The sequence below is a fragment of the Oncorhynchus mykiss genome, chromosome 26 (genome assembly GCF_013265735.2).
Source record: "Oncorhynchus mykiss isolate Arlee chromosome 26, USDA_OmykA_1.1, whole genome shotgun sequence".
In the NCBI taxonomy this organism is placed as follows: Eukaryota; Metazoa; Chordata; class Actinopteri; order Salmoniformes; family Salmonidae; genus Oncorhynchus; species Oncorhynchus mykiss.
The window spans coordinates 32,293,413-32,320,894 of record NC_048590.1 but is presented as its reverse complement, the minus strand read 5'-3'; the positions used below and the strand labels follow the sequence as shown (position 1 = coordinate 32,320,894).

Sequence of the window (27,482 nt, the reverse complement as noted above, 5' to 3'; positions counted from 1 at the left end):
AGGGAGATAAGTGTTTCCAGTTTCAGAGATTTTTGTAGTTCGTTCCAGTCATTGGCAGCAGAGAACTGGAAAGAGAGGCGGCCAAAGAAAGAATTGGTTTTGGGGGTGACTAGAGAGATATACCTGCTGGAGCGTGTGCTACAGGTGGGAGATGCTATGGTGACCAGCGAGCTGAGATAAGGGGGGACTTTACCTAGCAGGGTCTTGTAGATGACATGGAGCCAGTGGGTTTGGCGACGAGTATGAAGCGAGGGCCAGCCAACGAGAGCGTACAGGTCGCAATGGTGGGTAGTATATGGGGCTTTGGTGACAAAACGGATTGCACTGTGATAGACTGCATCCAATTTGTTGAGTAGGGTATTGGAGGCTATTTTGTAGATTACATCGCCAAAGTCGAGGATTGGTAGGATGGTCAGTTTTACAAGGGTATGTTTGGCAGCATGAGTGAAGGATGCTTTGTTGCGAAATAGGAAGCCAATTCTAGATTTAACTTTGGATTGGAGATGTTTGATATGGGTCTGGAAGGAGAGTTTACAGTCTAACCAGACACCTAAGTATTTGTAGTTGTCCACGTATTCTAAGTCAGAGCCGTCCAGAGTAGTGATGTTGGACAGGCGGGTAGGTGCAGGTAGCGATCGGTTGAAGAGCATGCATTTAGTTTTACTTGTATTTAAGAGCAATTGGAGGCCACGGAAGGAGAGTTGTATGGCATTGAAGCTTGCCTGGAGGGTTGTTAACACAGTGTCCAAAGAAGGGCCGGAAGTATACAGAATGGTGTCGTCTGCGTAGAGGTGGATCAGACACTCACCAGCAGCAAGAGCGACCTCATTGATGTATACAGAGAAGAGAGTCGGTCCAAGAATTGAACCCTGTGGCACCCCCATAGAGACTGCCAGAGGTCCGGACAACAGACCCTCCGATTTGACACACTGAACTCTATCAGAGAAGTAGTTGGTGAACCAGGCGAGGCAATCATTTGAGAAACCAAGGCTGTTGAGTCTGCCGATGAGGATGTGGTGATTGACAGAGTCGAAAGCCTTGGCCAGATCAATGAATACGGCTGCACAGTAATGTTTCTTATCGATGGCGGTTAAGATATCGTTTAGGTAAGATATCGTTTAACAATTGAGACCCATATGCACAATTTTGAATAGGAATATGTCCCCAAAACTTCATTGGTAACACTTTACACTGTTGCTCTTATACTCGTGTAATGACAATGTAATTACTCTTAACAATGTAATTATTCAAGTAATAACATGTAATTAATATGTACACCTTATTGCTTTGTATTGTAAATTAAAACCTATCCCTAAGTACTGATTGAATGTCTCTCCAAAGTTGTGTAAAACTTTTCTTTGATATACGTAAGCAGTGTCTTTGGATCAGCCGAGCCTGAGTGAAGGAGGAATATAGTTGTATTAATTTTAAATATTGATGTTATCATATAGCCCAAGGGTCTCCAACCTTCTTCCTGGAGAGCTACTCTGCTGTTGGTTTTTACTCCAATCCCAGTTGTAACTAACCTGGTTCAGTTTATCAAGCAGCTAATTATTAAGCTGGATTAGTGTTGGAGTGGAAACCTACAGGGCAGTAGCTCTCCAGGAACAGGGCTGGAGAGCCCTGATGTAGGCCTTGGGAATCCCTTGGTCAGTGTGTCTCCATGTTGTTTTATACATTGAAACGTTCACTATATTGAAAGGCTATGGGCTCAATTCAATCAAACCTGCATTGTGGTAGTTTGTAAACAAAGACACCAATCATTGCTGTGGTGGGTCCAATTGAATTTCAGCCCGCACCTGTCTCAGTGCGTTTGTCATCTGTGCACAGAAAAGGCTTGTAATGAAATATGTTGGGTTACAAATAGGTTTTGATCCAGCATGTGGTCCATGTGCATGTTTCTTCATGATACATAAAACATGGCCCAATATATATACTTAATATGATAGTAAAACAACTGTGTCAGGTCCTTACAGTTGTAGCAGATCACAATGTCCCAAATAATAACAATAATACTACTAATAATACATATGATAGAATTAGTATATTAACACAATGTATTCGTATTTGATCAATCATACATGTTTACCCCTAGTATTATTACTATTATTATTATTATTGAACAACCTCCAGGAGATATATTGCCAGTGCTTAGTTTCTTCCCATCCTACTGAAACCCGAGAGGAGAGAGAGTGCATTGCATCACTACCCACTCCTCGCAGCATTGGTCGCCATCCATCCCCTCTCCTCTTTCCAGTACCAAAACAGATGGTGGAAAAATCATCACATCTGCCGGGACGCACGACAACAATAGACAGCATCTAGCCCAAGAGAACCGGGGCGTCCATCATGTTTGCTGTCCAGAGCTCCATGAGGGTGTGAGCGCCGTCGGGATTTTTGACACGGGGTACCATCACGGCAGCCGAGGATTCTTCTCGCGACTGTCTGGGCTCTCCATCGAGTGGGGAAGATGGCCGCCATGAAAATTTTAACCAGCAGTGGGCTGTTCTTAGCGTTCTGTGCGTTGGGGTTGCTAGCCATGGCAATCTGCACCGACTTTTGGTATGAGACAGATGCGCGAAGACACCGAGAAAGGTGTAAAAACTACGCCAACAAGAGAAACGACCCGGGGTACATCTATATCTCAAATAGCAACCTCCCCCTCCAGATGCCCCCAAAGGGCATTGAAAGGAAAGGTAACAGTCCAATTGCCGGAGCTCAGCCTCTTATTAGGGAAAAACGGCACTTTCTGGCCGCAGCGTCAGCTATGGAGTCCCACTGCAGTCGCCAGTTCAATTCAACCATCTCTGGGCTCTGGAGAAAGTGTCATCGAGATGGATTTGACCTGGAGACAGAGGATCTCATATATAAAGGTAAGGGTGCTACAGCTAATAGCCTACATCAGGCCCTGGTGTGATGTGGTACTGATGCTGCTCACTGAGTGTAAGCATGATGCTCAGATCCTCAGATCCAAACTCAACACGATCATATTGATACAATGGGCATGGGATTAACTGATGCTCCTAACTGCCACTGTAGGGCCGTTGCCATAATAATATTTTACAAGAGGGGCTTTTGTTCATAATTGTAAACTACAGTAGCAAATAAATAATCAGTAAATAATCTAGATGGAAATGCCAGTCGTGTACGTGACGCCGAAGACGTGGCACTTGCGTATTTTTTACGCTTTGTGTGTACACCGCTGTCCATGGTGCTGAATTTATTTTCAGGCTTTGCGCCCAGTCCGTTCGCCTAGCAGGAGCACACAATGGCGGAGGAAGGGGGTCTTCCCTTGTAAAAGCGAAACGATTTGTCTCAGGTGCTATTTGGACTGTTCGATTTTGCTGAGTGCATTTGGCATCTGTTACATTAAAATACTAGATAATGTGTTATGGGTGATGCGTCGATTGTCACGGGGGAGACCGAGAGAAGACCAAGGACTGAATTATTGATAAACATCCTGCTTCGTGGGAATTTTGAGCTGTAAGAGAGGAAATCTTAGTGCATGGAACTCTCGCAGAACGGCCTCGTCCGACACACGACAGCAGGGCTTTCTGTGCAATGCCACGAGGCGTTCATGCCTGACTACTCTGAGATTCTGACAAATGATGAGAGAACAACAGCATTAATGTTAGCATAAACACAGTACCTTCGTTCAAGGAAATTCTGGACACTGAATATTTTTGAGAATTCCCCACAAATTATAGCGTGTTTGTTTACCAGGATGTTTTCCTAATGTATTCAATCAGATTCAAACTGTCCAGAGTAGGCCTAGAGGACATGTTCATGGGTTAGTTTCACCATATAAAAACGAGAGCTCAGTTAATTTTTCAAAACATTAAACATCTAATAGTTGAGTTGAGTTTATTTTATTTTTACAGGGACAGTGCATTCAATGGGACAGTGCACATTAATCTTTCAGTAAAAGTGACGGTTTTAGCCAGCAGGCTAATTTTCAACCGTAGTCCCTAATAGATGGGTTAGCTGACAACATCACAAAAACTATGTTCGCGATTCAATGGGGCAGAAGTCTGTGTTGTTATTCTGGATGGCCAGCTAAGAACAATGACAAGCTGCCATGTGGTGTTTTGACTGATGTCATGTCTATGCCAATATGGCTCAAATTTTCTAGCTAGCCTTTCTGGGACTGGGGGCAGTATTGAGTAGTTTGGATGAATGAGGTCCCCAAAGTAAACTGCCTGTTACTCAGGCCCAGAAGCTAGGATATGCATATAATGGATAGACAACGCTCTAAAGTTTCCAAAACTGTTAAAATAATGTCTGTGAGTATAACAGAACTTATATGGCAGGTGAAAACCTGAAGAGAATCCATCCAGTGCCATTATTTTGAAATTGGTGTTTTTCCATTGAAAGCCTATCCACCATATAAAGGGATATGACTCAGATTGCGTTCCCTATGGCTTCCACTGGATGTGAACAGTCTTTTGACATTGTTTCAGGCTTTTATTCTGAAAAATGAAGGAGAATGACCACTTTGAATGAGTGGACAGTGGAAAGTCCTAGAGCTGTTTGGTGCACCTTTATATTGACAACGCTATTGTCCGGTGTAAATATTATTGATTATAAAAATAAAAAAAAACCTGAGGATTGATTATAAACATTGTTTGACATGTTTCTACAAACTTTACTAGTACTATTTGGATTTTTCATCTGCCTGTTGTGACCGCCTTTGAGCCAATGGATTACTGAACAAACCGCGCCAACAAAACTGAGGTTTTTGGACATAAAGAGGGACTTTATTGAACAAAACAAACATTTATTGTGTAACATGGAGTCTTTTGAGTGCAACCATATGAAGATCATCAAAGGTAATTGATTAATTTTATCACTATTTCTGACTTTTGGGACTCCTCTACTTGGCTGGAAAATGTTTGTATGGTTTTGTGTGCTGGGCGCTGTCCTCAGATAATCGCATGGTTTGCTTTCGCCGTAAAGCCTTTTTGAAATCTGACACAGTGGCTGGATTAACAAGAAGTTTAGCTTTATTTTGATGTATTACACTTGTGATTTTATGAAAGTTAAATATTTATAATACTGTAATTTGAATTTCGCGCTCTGCAATTTTACTGGATGTTTTCGAGTTGTCCCGCTAGCGGCACGCCTTTCCCAAACAGGCTAGCTAACCAACAACTGTAACAATGTATTTGAGAAACAACAAGTAAGTGCTCATTGTTCAAATGTATTTGTTTTCAATAAACTATGGAGAGGAAATATAGTTTACGTGTTGTCAACAATCTAAGCCAACCCTGTCTGCTTTGCCCCATAGCTGTGCATGCATTTTGTTAAACAACCATCCCATCTATAGTAAAATCATAGTGTAAAAGCAGGTGAGCTGGCTCCCCTTTTTTTGCCTGTTTTGTTGTGGAAAACTGAGCGGGTCGAGCATATCACGCCAACCCTAGAAATGTTTTAACAATGTCATTTCTTTGGGTGTAGCTTGCATTTAATTGCCATTCTCTGTTTCGCACAACAATCTTCCATTCCCCATGTCATACGTGGATGTATGGCTGACTTCAACCCTGTTATGGTCAACCCTGTTACTTTATTTGGCACTTATTAGGCACTTACTACAGCCATTTATTTATTTTTTACTTTAGATTTTTATTTTATTAAGTTGAACATGTGGTCTTAATGACAGAATGTTACAATTAGGTGAAAGCAAATAAATATATAATCCTGAAGTTACACATCTCAAAAGGCACCGAATTGGTGGAACGACCCTCATGCTGAGGTAAACGGTAACTGTTGTCAGAATTGTGGGAAAGTGAGCTGATTTCTTTGAAAGAATAAGGTAATCTGTAGCATATCATAAATTGACGACAATATCCACTACACCCTCAGGTTGAATTGCATTAAAACACATAGGCCCACTGGACAACATGATATTCTCTCTAGTTGCTTCCTTGTTTATCAGAATAATGAGTTGGTCTGTATCTGCAGACACCTCACAACTCAAACCTTAAAGTGTCTCTAAAGGGAAGTTAGTAAGTCTGTATACCACCATCACAGTAATACTGATATAAGTAACCTGGTGGGACCAGGGGGTAGCCACTAGCCAGATATGTTTGTAATGCAATGCTACATCTATGGCATGAAAACAAATGACAGATGAGTTGGCTTAAGCACAAACAGATCTGGCTACCACCACACTATGAGACCACAACACATTGAAAGTGATTAATTTGGCCAATACTATAGATTCTCCTCAGTAACTGGGACATGGAACCCAATCCAGAAATGTCTATTTCTTCTCTCAGGCTGCTATAGTTCCATATCAGGGTGTGAACTGTTGGCTCCATGTTTGAGCCTGCATACAGTACTTTTGACTTCCTTAGCTTCACATAGCTGAATGTTTGCAGCTGAAGTCCAGGTGTTCTAAGAGTGGAGCTTCACACTGTGACTTTTGACAACTCTATCACATTTGGCGCGTCAATACATTTGATTACTTGTTTTTGCTGCCTTTGACCTAAAATGTATCAAATAATATTAGCAAGTAGGTAGTCAGATCTGCTGCTGAGCAAGTGCTAAGTAAATTGATCTCCATCCATAGCTCTTGGTCTTGAGGCTCACACAATGTTAGATTTAGCAGAAGTAGTCATGGGACATAAATGTCTCACCGCTCATCTGGATATATTGTGCTTCCCCACCGAACATGAGAACAATGAATTATGTATTTCCGTACTCTGAACTGAGTGAACTCAATGCTATTCCTTGTCAAACCCTTTTTTGAACATTCACACTAGTTCATGTTTTCCTTTTTGATTCTTCCTCTTGTTTTTGCCAGAACCATATAGCCTTTTCCATTCATGGTGACTGACTAGGCTTTATGGCAGGGGTCTTCTTCCACACTTACAAAACCATGTCATGAACATATTCCAACATAAATCTCCCTTCTCCCTGATCAAACAAGTAACTGATTACAGTACACAACATCCAGGAATATGTGAAGATATTTGCAATAATTTGAGCATAGGTGGTCTATCTCATTGGAGTGATATGATGAAACAGCAATGCAAGACTCGTCTCTTCCTGTTGTTATAATTGGTCTGGATACCCACCTCGCACGGAGAGATAATTAGAGGCTGATCTACATGAATGATGCCGGATGCTGTTTCTGCTCTGAATCACAGCTAGCTGTCTCTCACTTTGAGAGGCACACTGAGGATATTGCACGATGACATCATTCACAGTGACACAAAGGACTGATAACAATTTTTCTCTTTTAGAACTACTGTAGTGTCTACATGCTTAACTGAGTCACCATATTCAGTGTGGTTGAGTTTATTGTCTCCAAAGCAGCCTGTTTTATCAAGGTCTTATCAAGACTGTGTTTCTATCATAATCATCAACTCTTTTCTTCAGGATTGATTCAGCGGTGCATCCCAGTCAAGTATCACTACTCTTCCTCCATCCTTCCGCGAAATTTACCCATCAACATCACCAAGACCATCCGTCAGGATGAGTGGCATGCACTCCGTAAGTCTGAGCCTGTCTGTCTGACTGTCTGTCTGTCTATCTAATGGATGTCTTACTGGCTGTACAGTATGTCTGGACTCTACGTGTTCAATCATTTTCTCTCTCTCTGTCTATCTCTCTAGTTCTCTTTCTCTCTAACTGTTATCTCAGGATCAAATACATTTAAAGTGGCGGCCATTGAGAGCAATTTCATCTTCTTGTTATCGCTGTTCACCCCTCCCTTTCGCCCTCTCTAGTTTTGATATCCTTCAAAAAGATAAGGAAGATTACATGGTTCTATGAAGGAAGTGACAGGGATTTGCAAGGGTGTATGGCTCTATTTGTGTCAGGAATATTCTATGTATCATATGCCGTGAATATGATTGTGCAGACATTGCATTTCTGTGCTGTGCATGCTGTAGATCCTACTGGGCCTCCTGCTCTGATCTCCACTGTTCTTTGTCCACTAAAATGACGGAGGTGTGTGTCTGTTGGTGCAGATCTACGCAGGATGACGGCTGGCTTTGTGGGCATGGCCGTGTCCATCATCCTGTTTGGCTGGATTATCGGAGTGCTGGGCTGCTGTCAGCAGCATGACCTCATGCAGTATGTAGCTGGCCTACTCTTTCTCATGGGAGGTAAGTGCTGTCTCCTCTCTGTTTGGTGTGTGTGTGTGTGTGTGTGTGTGTGTGTGTGTGTGTGTGTGTGTGTGTGTGTGTGTGTGTGTGTGTGTGTGTGTGTGTGTGTGTGTGTGTGTGTGTGTGTGTGTGTGTGTGTGTGTGTGTGTGTGTGTGTGTGTGTGTGTGTGTGTGTGTGTGTGTGTGTGTGTGTGTGTGTGTGTGTGTGTGTGTGTGTAGGTTTATATAAATAGGTTTATATAATAAGATGTACAATAAATCATGACATCTCTGTAAATGGAGTGTGAAGATGTTACCATTTATTGTCTGGCTGACCCACTAGGCCTACCAACATAGGAATGACATTATACCGTATATAGTTCATTGAAGTTGCTGTGAATCCCGTACATTTCCGTTTGTCTCCTTGTCCTCCCTCAGGAACGTGCTGTATCATCTCCCTGTGTACGTGTGTGGCGGGCATCAACTTTGAGCTGTCACGTTACCCACGCTACATGTATGGCCTCCCAGAGGATATTAGCCATGGCTACGGCTGGTCCATGTTCTGTGCCTGGGGGGGCTTAGGCCTCACTCTGCTGGCTGGTTTCCTGTGCACCCTGGCCCCATCCCTAAGCACCCCCTCCCGTACAACCGTCCACAAGCCCAGACAGGAGAACGGAACCGTGTGATGGGACTGTGTGACTGGCCCACAAAGCGCACAAATAAGCAACACCCATCCAACTTTGTCCAACGTTTTTGTCCAACCACCATCTCACCTCATCACCTTCCCTGTCCATACCACCTCTGTCCATCTGAATCATGAGTGTACCAGTGAAATTGTACATGGGAGAACAGAGCAAAGACATACCAAACTGTACTATTTACTGTACATCTAAGACACACAGACATGGCAAGACCTTTTTGTTGTTAAACGTTTGACTACTAACTCTATGGCAGCCTAGAGGAATTGTCTTAAAATGGTGCTCTCTTTTAACACACACAACACAGAACACAGTCCAAAAGCTTAGAAAGAAACAACAAGCATCTCTAAATGGAACAATCCAACAAACAAGAAAACGTGGCAGAGCATCCTGTCATCATTCCTCTTTTAGTCGGTTGGTCTGTACTGTGTTTGTTATTGTTCGCAACAAAATATTATGCTGGCATAAACTGTCCGTTGTTTTGAATCAGCTGACTGATGTCATACATTATCCCTAGGAAGGACTTTACAGTTTAAGCCTAAAACCTGCTTCTTGCAGCAGAGGACCAAGAGCACAACATGGAAATGGCAGGGGTGGAACAGCAAGATAAAATACAGAACTGCGCTTTTGAAGAGCAAATCTTTCAGCGCTTCTATGATTCAGTATGTACAAATGCATCTCTATGTACATTCAGGTCATTGTTTGTATAAAGTAACTCTTGAATAAGATTTTTTCCCTGTTTGTTTCGAGGTAACAATGGCAATTTGGGTCTTCAGTGGTGTTGTTTGCTGGAATAAATTGTATGCTTCATGATTAGAATAATAAGAGTGATTGCAAGGCACATTAAGTACTGTTTGAGAGTAGCAGAGGCAGTTAAAGGTCCAGTGCAGTCAAACATGTGATTTGTCTGTGTTTTATATATATATTTCCACACTATGCGGTTGGAAAATACTGTGAAATGCTGATAATGCCATGTTAGTGTAAGAGCTGTTTGATCAGTTTTCCCCTCCCCACTCAGACCATTCCCAGACAGTCCTAGCAAAATTCTTGCTTGAGAAATTGCTCTTTGCTAAGAAGCTATTTTAATTGAAAACTATCACAGTGAGCTACTTAATTATTACCCAGAAATTATTTGATATTGAAATAAAAACATCTGCATTGGACCTTTAAGGAACAGTAAATATTGTATGTTGAAGGATGGGGTTCAATGAAAAAAAATGTAACCTTCTAGTAACACATTCAAACTTAGAAACAATGACAGACAGTCATTTACAGTTATAAGTGACAATACCTGCCGTCTTGGATTTGGCAGGAATTGAACTGCAGACACCAGTGTTGGACTTGCATTTAATGTATTCTTACACAAAAACCTTCACATAGCACAACACATTGTTTGTAGCAAGTATCAATGCATTAAGTGATTTGGTTTGTGTGAATTGCTGCAAAATGCAGGTATTTGCACAGCATAGATTCCCAAAGCTTCTGTTAAAGTTTATCATTGAATCCATGTCTTATTCAACACAACATTTCTGTTAATAATCTTCTGTAAGTGAAAATGGGTAATGTTGAGATTTACATTGAGAGAGCAGTAGGGCTGTAAAAAGTCATACTTAATATCATGTTTACATCAGTAATACCACTGGTATGTTGTTTTTTCCTGTCTACCAATCCTTCTCTCCTCACGTTTGAGGCAGGGGTGTCTGCTCTTGCACATAGCTGTTCTTTGTATTCTTCCTCAGTAGGGGAAACTAGGAATCAGCTTAGGTCTCTTGGAGACAAGACCAATAATGTGGCATCTTGTAAGCAGACAACATGATGTCCTGTTAAAGCATCATCTGCGTCACTTCAGTGTGGATCTCTATTGAGTCGACCACTTTCCTGAATGAATTGAGGGAGCTCACCATTTCTTCATTTCAGTGCCACTTTTGCCCCAGGCAACAGGCAGTCTTACTGGCCCTTTGCAGAGTCCTGTTTGCAATTCGTAGAGACAAGGAGAGGTCAAAAGGCCCTCATTTGGGTAACATTTGATTAATGTACTCTGTAAGTGCACAGTTCTCGCAAGACTTGAGAGGTGTAATAATTATACAAGCACACGTGTGTATTACATAAAGGTTCTGGGAGGAAACTCAGGCCATGTTGGGAGTTTGTTTGTGGCAGGTCTGTGTTCAGGCAGGCTTCGGAGGCTAGCACTGCACATGAATTAAGATGGAATTACAGGTAAGATGGAATTGATGTATTTTGTGAGTACAGGGTACTCAAGTAACACTGTTTTGTTACCTATATGTAAAAAGGCACTCATTGTGACACTTTTCCAGCAGTGTTATGAGGTGAGGTGATGAGCTATAACCTTTCCAGTGAATTAGTATTTGACTGTAGATAAAAACATTGCCTCAAAGTGACTACAAAGTGAAACATCCCAACATTGTTACTACATGTAGCACCACCTCAGACTTGTAAAAGAGTTGTGGATATTGGTGGTGTTCTGCTGCCATTCTGAGCTCATCCACAGTCTTCTCCTCCAGTTTATATCAACACACATGTACAGGTTTTGTCCCTTAGATCTCTAAATTGGCCAATGGTATTGAATGCATGGATAATTGCTACAATAAACAATACATTTATTGCAATTGTGTTGTTTGAAAAATGATAAAGGTTCTGTTGCTAAACCGGTTGATAGAGAAATATCTTGGTAGCGTACCAAGAATGCTGAAAAAGTAGTAAAATGGCCACATATAAAAGAATGAGAGAAGGGGTAAGCACAATATACAACTTGTATGCAAAAGTGACAGCAAAATAGTTCTCTTAGTGGGACTTCTCTTGTTTCATGAGGAACTGGAAAGTGTTCAGTGTGAGCAATGTGGGACACTGTGTACAAATGCCACAATTTCAAGTGGCACCTCTTTAAGTAGCACTGCTATGATTTTCTACAAGTCATTTATACTGGTTCAATCCACGAGGATGGAGAAAGACGATTAAAAGACATTATAGTCTTGCATGAGATCATTATGGTTCATTTCTTTTAATGTATTCAAACTTGTCCATTTTTTTATCTAATTTATTTTACTGAAATAAAATGTAATTAACATACTATTCTGAAGTCAACTGTGTCTGTATATTTCATGTATTCTAGATGTCTATGTCACAACAGAAAAACACTGAGCTTAGGTAAACATCTTCCTGTGTACTGCCCATCTGGGTTTACATCTACACTATTTCCCACTCATGGAGAGTATAATCAAATAGGCTATTATGGTTCTTGCAACCACTGCAGTAAAGTTTTGGTTGGACATGTGGCACATTTTTCAGAGGAATTACACGAATGCCATGATTTGACAATTAAAAAAAAACAACCATCATCTCAGTTTGTCTTTCATCAGTATGTAGCACATATTCATTCTCCAAACTAATACAGCATTGATGAGGTTTTAAAAACAATCACATGGATGTTGCTGACATCTGTCAGTTAGTCAGCTGACACTGATTTAGTCCAAATGTTAGACTTACTTTAAGTGGACCTCAGTGGATGAATTCCCTGTAATAATATTAGGCTGCATTTAGACAGGCAGCCCAATTCTGATATTTTTCCCCCACCAATATTAGATCATTTTTAGGGCTGATCTGATTGGTCAAAACAATATCATAATTATGCTGCATGTCTAAATGCAGCCATAGATGCTAAGAAACCCTGGGCTAGGTGTTGCTTGTATCATCTATTTCTTATGACACGATGCCACCTAGAGGAGAGTTGAGTATTTTCTGGCTGTGTCCTCAGTCATGTTTATTCTAGCAACTGAGGAAGAGTCAAGGCTGCAGGGTAGTAGCTAACCATCAAACAACTGACTACAGATAAATTCATAGTTTGCATGGGCATGAAAAAAGGTAAAAATGTGATGTCATTACTTGATATTCAATCAGAGTACATTCCAAAATATACTGAAAATACTGAAAAATAAACATTTAATAAATGATCCCTATATCGTCTTCTCTCAGGGTACTATCAAAAATATCTTATAGTACAATAAAGCAATTCTTATAGAGAAATGACTGGACAGTCTTGAGATGAGCCCTCATCCAATATATTAAAATACAACTATAAACACCATTACCCCTCAGCTATACTAGCCATTCTGGATCAACTCTTTTAAAGACTACAGGATAGATTTTTACAGATCACTTTTTCAAACTAACCTTAAAAATAACACCATATTTTGTTGAAATCCTTTAGATGATAAAATATACCTTTCTACATACATGTGAGCCACTAAACCCAACCTATACATCTCCAGAAAAAACCTTGATATGCTCAGAATAACCAGGAAGCTTCATTGCTAGGTTGTGGTGTCAGTTATCTGTTATGGTTGAACAGATTCATGTTTTATTTCTTGGCATGGTAGTGTGCCCCCACCACCATATAGCTGTCTGGTGACAGTGGTGAGAAGTCCTTCATGTTGGGGGACTTTCCTTTGGCCCGACAGGTCCTAACCGGGGTGACCGGTGGACTCTGGCAGGGGTCATGCTTCAGCAGGTAACATCCCAAGGTCTCCCAGCCTCCCCCGATGCGCACCATCACATGACGTTCATTCAGCATCTACAGGAAGAACAAGATGGAGGGGATAGTCAGAAACAGCAGGTACAATAAAACCCATGACTGCTATTCTATTTGAGCAACTTAACCAATTCAACCATATCACAACAAAAGTACTTGTTTGTTGCTCAGTACCTAGCTTGGTTTTGAATCGCACTTTACCTATGTCTGATTTCAAGTAGGCCAAGGCATAGTAACCTTGGAAAATGTTATGATCCACTCCCCAGACTGAAACTGCTCGTTGTATGACCCCCCCTGAGCTAAGAGAAGATACCCTTCCAATCAAATATTGACCAGTTCCTTCTGCCTGTGTAACAGCTCTCATGAAAGTCAAATGATCTCTGAGCCATAGAAAGAGACATCTTTGTCAAAATCTCATTAAGCCAAATGAAACACTGCCTCATGACGCCAGCTGAGCACATGCAGTGGACTAATCCACAGATATGTACACACGGGCACACACGGGCACGCACGGGCACGGAGGCACGCACACAGCATTCATAAATGGTATGTTGGTGTGAAGTCACCATGTACATAGTTACACTTAGAATACCCGTGATAGCAGGCAAACACAGACATCAGCACTTTTTAAATCAAGCCCTCTGACAACTACTGCATAGACACCTTCCTCTACACATCACCCGCTGGTCTGGTGCAAAGCTGACGCTACCATGGCAACAGCTCTCAAATAATACAGTCGGATTGTAAGAAAATTAAAGCAGCGAAATAGAGACCGCTGTCTCTTTACAAAGCTGTAGCTCCACACAGACATCTAGATTCCCAAGAGGCCTTGCCTGGCCATCCGTCCTGTCAACACCGGCCCACCCCCTCCTTCCTTATCGCCCATAACCCCTTCATTATGGAACCATTAAGAATGTGATAATACAAGCAGATTTACACCCCTGCTATACGCCTCCTGTCCTCCACTATGCATACTAATGGCGAGATGGACAGTGGAGGGGTGTAAGTGAATACACACACGCACATACACAAGCAACCACGTGCACCCAGACAATGCCTGGTAGTTTCATTTACCAACCCAAGAAGACCCTGAAACGTGATTTGCCTCAGCTGTCCACCGGCAGATTAAAATGTTATTGCTGACAGCGGGGTCAAGTTTGACATAACACACGAACACAAGGGTAAGAGGGAGGGAGGGAGGGAGGGAAACACCTATTTATGTTTTTTCCATTCATCAACCTTAGGTTAGGGCTGTCCATACAAATGTGGGATAAAATACTGTAGGCTATAAGGATTTGTCTTTTCAGTAGTCTCTCGAAAACACTATATTTCAAGAGCTCTATGAGGAAAATATATTTGGGTTACTGTATTTAATTAATTGCATATGTAACAGAACACTAGTCAAAATACATTATGACTGTTATGGCTCTCAAAACTCAATATTCACATAGTGGAATTATGCAAGTAGACTTTCTTAGGAATTGTGCACACAACCCCCTGCGGCAGACATCTTCTTCTATAGAATCAGATTCATTCTAACAGCCCCTGCCCCCGCACACGTGTGCCTTTACTACAGCCCATAAGCTGACTGCTGGATTCCCCTGTGTCTTCCTTCCCTGGCAGCTCTATTGATTCTCTCTCCTCAGGGTTTGTTGTTGAAAGATTCATGAGAATGATAATGGAGGAAGAGGCCTTCACCCATCATCCACTAGGGGCCATGCTTAAACCGTTCCCTTCTGAGGAAAGATTATTGTGATTGCATTGGTCATTACATGAGAGATGGAGCAATTGTATTGTAGAAATTCTCATGTATCTCACTCTACGGGAGGATCTTGTCACATGCAAAAAGGGCAGTGACTTTAGTATAACCTAACCACCATCCCCTACTTATTCTGAAATTAAACAGCTTTTTCCTTTTAGGTGATCCCATAGAACCCATAGAACCCATAGAACTAATCCCATAGAATCCCATAGAACTGCTTTAATGGGGATATGTCTTCTTTTTATAGCAGTCAGACCACTGCTAAAATATAAAGCAAACCAAACAAAGCTCCTATGTGTTCTGATGGAAATAGGAAGTAATGGAAGTGAGATGATATTGTGAAAGGTTTTAATGTCTCCATTCTCTTCAGTGCCAGACACAGTTACCATCCCTGCTATAAAGCCTGGTGCTTAATTGGGCTTGGAGAAGAAAGGCCTTCCTTTCTTCTACAGCTGAGAATGCTGCATGGAGCCCTCCAGGGCTAGCATGATTGAAAAATCTCCAGTGGAGAGAGTGGGTGTCATACCAGGCCAGGCTTCAATGACCTGTCTGATTAAATCACACCACTAATGACTTGGTCTTAGTAATCAATAGATTCTGCTCTTTAAAAAGCCAAGCAAACATCACAGTACTCATACATCCAAACAGACATACAGGGGTTATCAGGGCATCACTCCACACATTCACAGGTGCTCTATTAATACAGAGAAGAGAAGTGTGTTTTTTGTGATTGAGAGAAAGGACTGTGTATCCTACAGGTAGTGCTGTACAGCAGGAGTCGTCAACCTTTTCTTGCCCAGGAACCTCCTCCTAGGCAACCGCCAACCCAGGGACCCCCATCATACATTAGGCGACATTAGAAAGAAAATAAGATATGCTCTTTTCTGGTGTGGATGACAATAATATATATATTATCTTATTTTTTTGTAATTCACAATGCATTAATTCTGTTGTTGCTAGCGATATTATATATATATATATATTTTTTACCCCTTTTCCTCCCCAATTTTGTGGTATCCAATTGGTAGTAGTTACAGTCTTGTCTCATCACTGCATCTCCCGTACAGACTCAGGAGAGGCGAAGGTCGAGAGCCATGCGTCCTTCGAAACACAACCCAACCAAGCCACACTGCTTCTTGACACAATGCACATCCAATCCGGAAGCCAGCCTCACCAATGTGTCGGAGGAAACACCGTGCACCTCGCGACCTGGTCAGCGTGCACTGCGCCCTGCCATAGGAGTCGCTAGTGCGCGATGAGACAAGGATATCCCTGCCGGCCAAACCCTCCCTAACCCGGACGACACTGGGCCAATTGTGCGTTGCCCCATGGGCCTCCCGGTCGCGGCCGGCTGTGACAGAGCCTGGGCTCGAACCCAGAATCTCTGGTGCCTTAGACCACTGCGCCACCCGGGAGGCCGCTAGCGATATTCTTAAAAACATTGAATTAATAAAATTAAATACAATCACTTTTTTATAGTATTTTTTATTTATCTTTTTTTGGACACCCTGCGGTACATGGGCTGCAGACCCACGGTTGAATACCTCTGTACAGTAATAACAGTTAGGATGGAGACGTTGGGCACACAGACAATCTAAAGTGAAAAAGGCAACGTAGCCTGGCACAAGTCCATGCTGCTGTACAGTAATAACAGTTAAGATGGAGATGTTGGGCACACAGACAATCTAAAGTGAAACGGTAATGTAGCCTGGCACAAGTCCATGCTGCTGTACAGTAATAACAGTTAAGATGGAGATGTTGGGCACACAGACAATCTAAAGTGAAACGGTAATGTAGCCTGGCACAAGTCCATGTTGCTGTACAGTAATAACAGTTAAGATGGAGATGTTGGGCACACAGACAATCTAAAGTGGAAAACGGTAACGTAGCCTGGCACAAGTCCATGCTGCTGTACAGTAATAACAGTTAAGATGGAGATGTTGGGCACACAGACAATCTAAAGTGGAAAACGGTAACATAGCCTGGCACAAGTCCATGTTGCTGTAATTAAATCTGTAATTAGCAGTTATGCTCAGGAAACCACAGAAGACTAAAATAAGCCAAAGTGTGTTAAGGGGAGGGCATCTGGAATATCTGGAAAAATACAGAGCTTCAACAGACAAACATTTCACATGCAACCAAACCCCAGTCATATGACCTTGGCTGCCGAGAAACACTGAAACTACCATGAAACCGTCAGGGTACGCATATTTCTCCATTTTGTAAATGTTCGTCCTAAACATACAGCCTCACTGAACTTGCCCGTAAACCAACGACATCCCTTGGCTATCCATTTTTATGACCTCCATTTTCTTTGATGTGGCGCAAGGGCATGTTTTCCCATGTTAGACATTTGACTATTACTGAGAAACAGGTGTTCCGTGAGTCTAAGGCAGCCATTATATCTAAATGGGCAGTAAAAATAAGGCGTCTGTTGCTCAGGGAAGAAAAATAGGTGTGCAGTTGTAACTCAGCGTGTCAGCTTATTGACAAAGACAGCTAAATCACACACTGTTATTGAGTAAAAAATTCTAAGCCAATGGATTTCAATGAGATTAACTGAGCATTAAAACAGTCTTCTGTTGGTGACCAATTGTCCCCAAAAGATAAGAAACAACGTACGATTTGGTCTGTCAGCTCAGTGTGGACAGCAGACAGACGATGCTACAGTGTCAGTCAAGGCCATATAGGGAAAGCTTCCACTGAGGAAGCAATTGATGCATTTCTGGTTCGTTGAGCCCATAGAGTGCGACCCCATCCAATTATTGGTAAATTAACTATGGAATTAAATAGTCCATTTCAGAATATATTAGATATGGAGCAACTGAGTAAGATGTGTATTTTGAATTTAATCAAGTATAAATGTTAAGTTTACATTATAGCTAAGATTGAACTTTTTGTTTAACAAAATAATATAGAATAACTTATTTGTAAGACACATTCAATACATATTAGGACAAATCAAGTAATACAAACCTGGGCATGTTTTAATAATACATTTTTCCCATTAGAGGGTGTGAACTCAGTCTACCGTTGCCAAGCAACCCTGTATCCCATGGGGCTTTGCCTGGAACAAGTCCTTCTCTATAGATTCCCACTTATTGCAGCTTAGTGCAGCAAACATACCCTCATTGCTCAATATATGTCAATCAACATTCTTAAATATCACATGATTAAAAAACAAACACATAAGGAAATGCAAAGAATGTAATATGTTTGTATTAAGTCAATACCAACAAATTAAATCGTTACATTTCCTCATGTGGTTGTTGGTTTAAATGAATGTTTATGTCCATACAGTATGTGTCCTATAAATGATATCACTCACTGCTGTATAGAACAATATAAATATAATCTACTTCCATGGTTTCACGCAACTGCCTGAGGTTTATTAACCCCGACAATTAGGGTGAAGGAAGGGGTTTTGACATACTCGTACGTAGAGGACCTTCTCCCCGACACGGTAGCATCCTTTAGGATGCTTCTCCACAGGGAACTTAGTGGGGCAGCTGCATGGCGAGTCCTCGATAATGTTTCTCACCTGAAACACAAAACATATCTCAGATAAAGCAAGCAAAGACACAACCTCCTCCTACCCGTAGGCTATACCTACCAGCATTATCACCGCTAAGAATGTTTGCTAAACAATTGGAGAGGAAGTCTGGTGTGCTAGACTAGGTCAATACTTAAGATCTTTCCTACGAATCAGTCAGTGGGGCAAGATGACACTGATTAGCTACTGTATTTCTCATTACATTGATGGGTAATTAATGGTTACTTTAGGCCTATTTGAGAGTAGGTACTTACTATGTCATCCAACATGTTGCATGTGCTTGGCGTCTTCTTAGCAGATGATTTGCTTGGACGATGCGCCTTGGGCTTAGGTGAGGGAGAGGGTAATGGTTGTGATGGAGGTGACGGCAGTGGTGGAGGATGTGAAGGAGGAGGTGGAGAGGGGGAGACAGGGGTCTCTGTAAGGCTCAGGGCTGAGATAGGATCTGTGGTTGGTGTTGTGGGAGGGGTCTGAGTGGAGGTTGTGACAGTGGTAACAGATGAGGTTTGAGTGGAAGTTGTGCTAGTGGTGGTTGACAAGGATGAGATGGAAGTTGGAGGAGTAGGGTCTACTGGGGCTTGAGAAGGGGGTGGGCTTGCACTGGGAGGTGGGGATACAGAAGCAGGGGGTGTAGGAACACGGAGCAGCGGTAAGATCAAGGGAAGAGTTGTGGGTGAGGGGAAGGGGAAGGCCAGAGGTGACGATGGGGTGAGAGACCCTCCCTCCTCCCTCTCTATCTCTCTCTCCAGCTTCACCAACCCTGGGGGCTCCACACCATACCTGAGAGCGAGTCAGTGAGACACCACGACTGTTAGATGGTTGGTAAAGAAAGATTCCGTGAACAGGGAAAAGCGCAGTTGTGCAAGTCTCTGAGTGAATGATGTACACAGAGTCATGACAACTCACCTGGCTGAAATCCTTCCCAGCTCCATAAGACAGAGACACACCTCCCAAGGTTGTTTGTGGAGCACTGTCCATAAAGCACCCACAAGTTATGTGATGGCTAAACAAATACTGTCATATTAATGTATAAAGCCTGAGGACATGAACAGCAGCTAAATGTGCGTTTACATGAACGCCCTTGACAAACCATACAGACTGTCAGGATGTCAGGACACAAAAAAACAACCTTCATCCTGCACCACGCTATTTGAATTTCAGGAGGCACACAGACTAAACTGAATAAAGATCAAACCAATGTGTTTACATTTCAAGAACCACAAACATCACACATGCTACCGATTAACAACGGGCATCATTCAGCTGCCAAAGAGATGCTTGCAAAGATATAACAGGACATTATCTGTGAGGAAAATGAAAACAAGAGCAGCATTTTGAATACGGGTGAATGTCAGTGAGGACTCAGGAGGGGTTATGCCTTTCTCCAGAGCCCAGCTACCTTTGAAGCTGAACTCAAATCCCTGCAGGCACCAGACACGTGTGTAAAGAAAACTTGGGCATGCAGGCTTAACACAGCACGCTCAATGCCTGTAATCATCCGTAGTCTTCAAAGTCAGGCTCTCCAAAGTGATTAAAATACTTATCAAAACATATCTTGATCTAAACATGTCATTTCATTTCACTGTGACAGAAGGTGTGGTTTTGTTTTGGAGGGGAAGGAATCATGGATATACTGTGTAGTGAAATCAACTTCTCTCAGTAGCCTAACATGAAAAGGAAGCACCACCAAAGCACCAAAAAAATAGGAAGAGTTATGGTATTATAGTTCAAATGTGAGACACATTGGACAAACCTCCCGACTGTGTCCATAGGTAACCTTTGATCTTTGAAATTGGCAATGAAGTTCCTTGTCATTGCTCTATTCTGTAAACCCATCACTACACCAGGGATGCAGCAGGGAAGAGGGAGGAAAGAAAGCAGGAATAGAGTAGAGCAGACATAATGCCACAAATACACATTATACACTTACATGTAGTTAGTTGTACGTTGAAGTACAACAATTTAAGCAATTACGTACGTATGAAAATATACAGTATGAATGACTTTAAAATTCCTGTGTCAAACATATTAAAAAAATTATCATTCTGAGTGCAATTCACCAATAAGCCAGTTTAGTCAGACTAGGGGGCAAACTGATGTGTATGGTAGTTAAACCTACACAATAACTCTCTCAGTGTCATGCATGCCCATGCAGGAACATGCCCAGGTGGAATAGGTATACCACACACACAGTTAATATCACTAAATGTGGTCAAAATGCTATAACTAGTCTCCCATGTTCCGCAGTACTGAAGGCATCGAACAGAAACAGAGGTGAATGAGTGATACATGATCCTAAGACAAGACAATCCAAGTCACAGAAGAAAATACATCATCCCACTATTCAGGGTACAGAGTCAGCTAGCGCTGTGAGCTGACCTGCTTTCCAACTCCACCTGAACATCTGTCTCTTTCCTTCTCTTTAAACCCTCACCCACTCGCTAAATCCTCTACAGCTAGTGAGGAAGCATGGCTGGCCTTCTCATAGTGACAGTCACAGATCAAAGCTAGGAAGTCAGTGGAGGACAAAGACAGGTGACACTGGAGTGTTTTCCATGCTTCTACAGGACAGAGAAGAGGACAATGGGACACAGAACAGTCTTTCCACAGGGGACAGGCTACTAATCCAGAACAGGCACAAGAAAGAAACCATTCCAGAGACTACTGCCAGAGGCCTCCCATGGTCTGTTAAGAGTGTATGAGAGTATATACTGTATATGGATGAGAGTAGAGATGGGATAGGAGGGGCCGGGAACGTTTTAAAAGCAGATGTTCTTGTGACGTGTATTACGTGTACTGTTTCTCAATAAGATTATCTCTGGTAAATCTCTGGACGTCGCACATCCTTAGCACAGATTAGAATCGGCAGAAGTGTGTTAATGAACTAACTGTAGGGTCTGTTGCCAATTAGCCACACCATTTCAGTGTTCATGAGTTAATCTGGTTGACTCTGACAGAGATTTACAGATTCTCTCTTAGACAACTTGATGGATATTGGCTGTTTAAGGACAGATTTGTGTCCTGTCAGTGCCAGACGGAGATGGACAAGCAAGTAGACACTCACCCAAACCTTCAGACTCAAACAGGTAGGTCTCATCCACACCAATCTTCCGACACCAGTAGAGGAAGTTGGCAGTGTTGTCCCGGGCAAAGAAAGAGCCAGAAGTAGCATCAGCTCGCCAATGAATCACCCTACGGATGAAGGTCTGGGGAAAATACACAGGGACAATCACCAAGTCAGTGTCAATACTCCGATTCAGCTCAATACACTGAGTATACCAAACATTAAGAACACCTTCAAAATCCACAGGGATGCTGGCTCATGTTGACTCCAATGTTCCCCACAGTTGTGTCAAGTTGGTTGGATGTCCTTTGGGAGGTGGACCATTCTTGATACACACAGGAAACTGTTGAGCATGAAAAACCCAGCAGCGTTGCAGTTCTTGACAGAGCCTGGCACCTACTACCTACCATACCCTGTTTAAAGGCACTTATATTTTGTATTTTGCCCATTCAGTCTCTGAATGGCACACATACACAATCCATGTCTCAATTGTTTAACATGGTATAATTAGTGCATTATAATTATTAATAACAGCTCTTTTCTATTTTTTATTTGATTTTTTATTTAACTTGGCAAATCGGTTAAGAACACATTGTTATTCGCAATGACAGCCTAGGAACAGTGGGCTAACTGCTTTGTTCGGGGTCAATCCCCGAACAATTTGGGGTCAATCCCACTACATTATCCTCTTGGCATCAATTATTTTCTTAAAGGCCCAATACAGCCAATTTTATGTCAATATCAAATCATTTTTGGATAACAATTAAGTACCTCACTGTAATAGTTTTCCATAAACAGTTTCAAAAAGAAACAGAAATAGCATTTTAGCAAAAAAACTATTTCTCAAGCAAGAATTTTGCTAGGACTGTCTGGGAGTGGTCTGAATGGAGAGGGGAAAACTGAAAACTAACTGTTAATGCCAGGGAGGTTTGGAATTATCTTTGTTATTGCTCTATTAACTAATTTACCGCCAAAACTCCATCCCACCAAAACAGGCTGTAATTTCAGGCAGTCTTTTCAAACAGCTCTTACACTAAAATGGCATTTTCCTCATTATCCTCATTTTCACAGTATTATTCCAACCTCATAGTGTGGAAATGTATTTAAACACAAGAAAATCACATTTTGACAGCACTGGGCCTTTAATTAAATTCCCTCCAAATGTCTAGTCAGACGTGAACCATAGAAAGTAACTCCAACAACCAGCACTTGGGCAGATTCTGTGTAAGATTCTAAACAATATTGAGTCATTTTTTTATGAACTTAGGAAACAGTTACTAGTAAACGCAATTCAAAAATGACAATGAAGCGTGGCATTATGCAGTTCTCAGTCAGTATCAGTATCAGCAGCACTCTGAGAAGGGGTGAGGAGAACCACAGATGGTGACTTCAAAACCAGAGACTCTCAGTGAAACATTCTGTCCTTTATTGTCTACTTTCAAGTGATGGCTAGGTTTCAACATAATTAAAAAATACACCAAATGTACACCAGAGACAGCTCAATTGCAGATCGTATCTTTAGACTGAGCCACTGAAATACAGACATCTGTATGGCATAAGTAAGTTGATGAAAGATCAATTTTCTTAAATGTGATCATGTAATGTATGCTGTCTATGGTCATATCTGTTTGTATGTTACCTTGCCATTGCTGGCTTGGATCATCCTCTCCTGTAGCTCCTCGGCCAGCTGGCACAGCAGAACCCCATTATCCAGCCTGTCCATCAGGCTGTCAGCCGTGACCTCAGAGTCTGTGGTGAGAAATGTCAGTCACCAACACCATGCTAAACAGGCCACAGAAAGGGGAGCCCATTTGACATCAAATAGTTGTCTTACATCATTGTGTGCTTTACATCTAATAACACAGTTTTATAAAAAAAATAAAACAAATCTGTACATGATAAGTGACTATATAGTGGCTACATACTGATCGTGTAGGGCATTATATGTCATTACACAGGTGTTTTTGTCCTGAGGTTACTACTCACTGTGATGACACAGATGTACTATACTGCTCCGGCATTATTTGTGAATAATGATAAGAGATAATGGGACTTTATTATTAACGACGTCATTCTCATGCAAACTTCCTGGTTGTAGACCTAGAAAATACCTATGTGTGGCTTTGCATTGTTGCAAGTCGATCCCTATGTGTGAGTGATGGATATTATCTAGTCATCTCCCCAACACAGACACACACAGGCTGTGACATGTTCAGGCCCTTCCTGACTTCCTTCCAATAATATCTTAACAGGGCTCCTTTCAGTGACCAGACATGCAGGAGTATTTCAAGGATTTAGGTTAATGTGTGCCTTTCCAGTTCAGAACACCAACCAATAGCTATGTCCCCATTATCCAATATAAAAAGTATGATCCAGTTTCATGTCCTCACATAACCTGTATGTCATTGGGTGACATTTTTATTGATGTTCAGAAATGACAAAAATAGGCCTATGTTGCACAAGAATTGAGCTAAACCAATGCATCACATTATCTTAGTCATAGTTCAGACACATTCCTTGTTAAAAGTGTTTTAAAAGCCCCAAACCGCAAGATGGTTACAGGTTTGTTGCAGGTGTTTCGTAACAACATAAAAACCATGTGAAAGTCATCCTACCCAGAAACATGTTGAGCCAGAGAGCCAGGTCCTCTCTCATGGGCAGCAGGCTGGCCTCGTGGCGGCTGGGGAGCCATTTGGTGTACTGCTGTGGGCTCTCCAGACCAGGCCCATTGTGGTGCTGTTTGGGACTGAGGGGGCAACATATTCCGAGCCCAGTGAGATGTATTGGACTGTATTGGTCGTCCTCTGTTTCCACCGGACTGTTCATGGTTCCCTCCTCTTTTACCTGCAGGACAGGAGGAAAAGAAGCTGTTAATATTATATTTAATTCATATTTCAAATATTTTTGTATTGAGAAAAGTATTGTCACTTTTCTAGATTTGCAACATTTGAATATGTCACATCAAAAGAGGGAGTTGGAGAGCTTATTTGTGGTGCGGCATTTCTATCTGTAAATCAGCTCTTTGTCAGAGGGGCGTCGACCTGTCTGTCAGCCTCTGGTACAGTACGTTTTCCTGGAGTTTCAATATTTTCTGCCCATTTCTAGTTGTATACATCAGGACAGCCATTCGGTATAAAGTTTTAATAGCCTACTACAGCAAGAGTTCAACCCAACTCAAACAAGCTCTAGCCTCTCGTTCAGTTGACAGTAAATCTAATGGTGTGGAACACTCTCATTGACCCTAACCAGGCCTAGGAGCACTCCACACCATCCTCCCAGAGCAGGGGCTAGGACAGGGGCACTCCACACCTTCCTCCCAGAGCAGGGGCCAGGACAGGGGCACTCCACACCATCCTCCCAGAGCAGGGGCCAGGACAGGGGCACTCCACACCATCCTCCCAGAGCAGGGGCCAGGACAGGGGCACTCCACACCATCCTCCCAGAGCAGGGGCCAGGACAGGGGCATACAGCTGAGACAAGAGCCAAGCGTGGGCCAGGTCGGGGGGGGGGGGGGCTATGAGAGTCAGAGCACAGTAGGAGGACTGTCCACCAGACTCCCACATGAGCGGAAAGGTCTGGAGTTGGTGGAGGTCCGGGCAGGAGATTGTTTTGGCACAGGTAAAACTCGTAATGGTCTTCAGTGTGGAAACCAAAAGCATGGATGATACACATACAGACAACATACTAACACACACAATAAACACATACACAAACACTATGGACCATGTATTCACAAACATACAAAATACACGTACTGACAAGAGATCACACAGAGCCTACATACACACACATCTTCACACAAACATGAACACACACGCACCAACCTTTTGTCATAACTGTTAGTGTAACTGATGTCAGGGAAGGATTTAATAGACAAACATCTAAAGCCAAGAGCCAATCCCCTGGCACTATTCTATGCCTCATTTCTCCTCTTTCCAGACAAGTATTCATCATAAAGGCCAACCCCATGCAGAGACATGCTTTGGCTTCCCATAATCCCCACAGAAAACAACACATGCACCGGGGTTGCAGAAAAGGACTGAAGAAAATATACTGGTCAACTTCAAGAAACACTGTTACAAACACTGTTACCATAAGATGCCCAGATTCTATAGTACATAACTTCAGATGTCACGTTCATTTCAATTGCCAAGAAAATGTGAGTTCTGTTTAAAGTCACAGACTATCGGAAGGTAAAAAAAAGACTGCTGACAGGGACGTAACCCCCACAGAAGCCATCACTCTAATTGTACTGAAAATAGCATTTGTTGATAGCATACACATGTGCAAACAGTATAATTTCAAGGTAATGTCCTATTGTCTTCAAATATTGACTAAGGAGCTGTCATGCTGTCACATAGACACCCACATGAAAAAATACAACAGTTTACTATAGAATTCTACAATAAACTGTAGTATACTGTAGAATACTATAATACACACCGTAGTATCCTTCTATCATGTGTAGTACCTACTATAGAATGTTGTAGTATACTATAGAATACTATAGTAAATACTACAGTATTTAATTTGCATATACCATGCCCATTCCCCTCCCTATTTCAAAATTTGTCTCACCCATAATTGAGAAACATACATGAAAAGTATAGAACATATACTGTATTCCCTACAAGTTTTAGAAAAGAGCAGAAGCGCTGAACTATCCGTTCAGAATTTCTCTAGAAGGTTTCCTGAAGAAGAAAGCCTCCACTTCTATGTCAAAGATAATAAAACAAACACACTATAGTAAATACTACTGTAATGTCCGCAAAAACTCTACAGTAAATACTACAGTACACTACAGTCCGCAAGAATACTACTGTAAATACTATGGTATATGGTACTACAGTCTGCAAGAATACTACTGTAAATACTACGGTATATGGTACTACAGTCTGCAAGAATACTACTGTAAATACTACGGTATATGGTACTACAGTCTGCAAAATCACTACAGTAAATACTACAGTATACCGTACTACAGTCTGCAAAATCACTACAGTAAATACTACGGTGTACCATACAACAGTCTGCAAAATCACTACAGTAAATACTACGTTATACCGTACTACAGTCTGCAAAAAAAAGTGAAAGCAGGTAGATGGCGCAGCAAGCACACAACCTACAGCAACAGTAGTAGGTCAATGTACCAACAAAGACTTCAACCATGGACAGATCAGATTGATGACCTTGTAGACTTACGGTCCCTCTATGTTCGTCATTGTGACTTTAGTAGGGTGGCTTTGTAAATGCACCATGCAGGCCTAGGTGAGTAGACGGAGGCCTGTCTGTCATGTATGTGGCTGTTTTTCAGGCTGACCGGCCCGGGCCTGGGAGCCTCACGCTCTAACAGAACACATAGGTGCCACATTCACACCTCTACTACAGGACAATCCAGGCACCTGTGTTCCTAGACAAAAGGGGTCTTTATACTCAAGGCTGAAAATACATTCACACATACTGTATGTACACCCACACACACATACACCCAAGTATACACAGGCGCACAAAAGCCCATACCTGCATTGATATTATGTAGGTCTCTACCACCTCATTTATCTAGCCCTACCTAAAATCTCTTTAGCTAGCACAAGATTTACTTCAGTGACATTTTGGGGGCCTGTTACTGTGTTGCTTAATCATTGACTGTGTCTTAAATGGCAGGGAACAACCTCACAGGGAAACAAATCCATTAGAGGAAAAAAAGTTTAGAATTCTACTGGTAATATCAAACTTAAGAATATGTGTAGTATGTTCCTGTAATGC

General features: G+C 41.9%; 2 protein-coding genes across 3 annotated transcripts in view; one reads left to right on the top strand and one right to left on the bottom strand.

The window, feature by feature from the left end:
- Positions 1–2,177: 2,177 nt before the first annotated feature.
- Positions 2,178–11,881, top strand: LOC110506647 (transmembrane protein 178B). Its single transcript, XM_021586424.2, has 4 exons — positions 2,178–2,873; positions 7,384–7,497; positions 7,977–8,114; positions 8,532–11,881. The coding sequence occupies exons 1-4, from the start codon at positions 2,471–2,473 to the stop codon at positions 8,777–8,779; spliced, it is 903 nt and encodes a 300-aa protein (XP_021442099.1). The 5' UTR covers positions 2,178–2,470; the 3' UTR covers positions 8,780–11,881.
- The window catches only part of LOC110506646 (growth arrest-specific protein 2), a 19,144-nt gene continuing 1,675 nt past the window's right edge, over positions 10,014–27,482 (bottom strand). For both annotated transcript variants that reach the window (XM_036963699.1, XM_021586423.2), the window contains exons 2-8: positions 24,332–24,560; positions 23,356–23,465; positions 21,717–21,858; positions 19,559–19,622; positions 18,907–19,432; positions 18,533–18,640; positions 10,014–13,379 (exon numbers count right to left, since the gene is read on the bottom strand). In XM_036963699.1, coding sequence (XP_036819594.1) covers positions 13,167–13,379; positions 18,533–18,640; positions 18,907–19,432; positions 19,559–19,622; positions 21,717–21,858; positions 23,356–23,465; positions 24,332–24,542 — 1,374 coding nt within the window. In that variant the 5' untranslated portion in view covers positions 24,543–24,560 and the 3' untranslated portion in view covers positions 10,014–13,166. The remainder of the gene's footprint in view (positions 13,380–18,532; positions 18,641–18,906; positions 19,433–19,558; positions 19,623–21,716; positions 21,859–23,355; positions 23,466–24,331; positions 24,561–27,482) is intronic.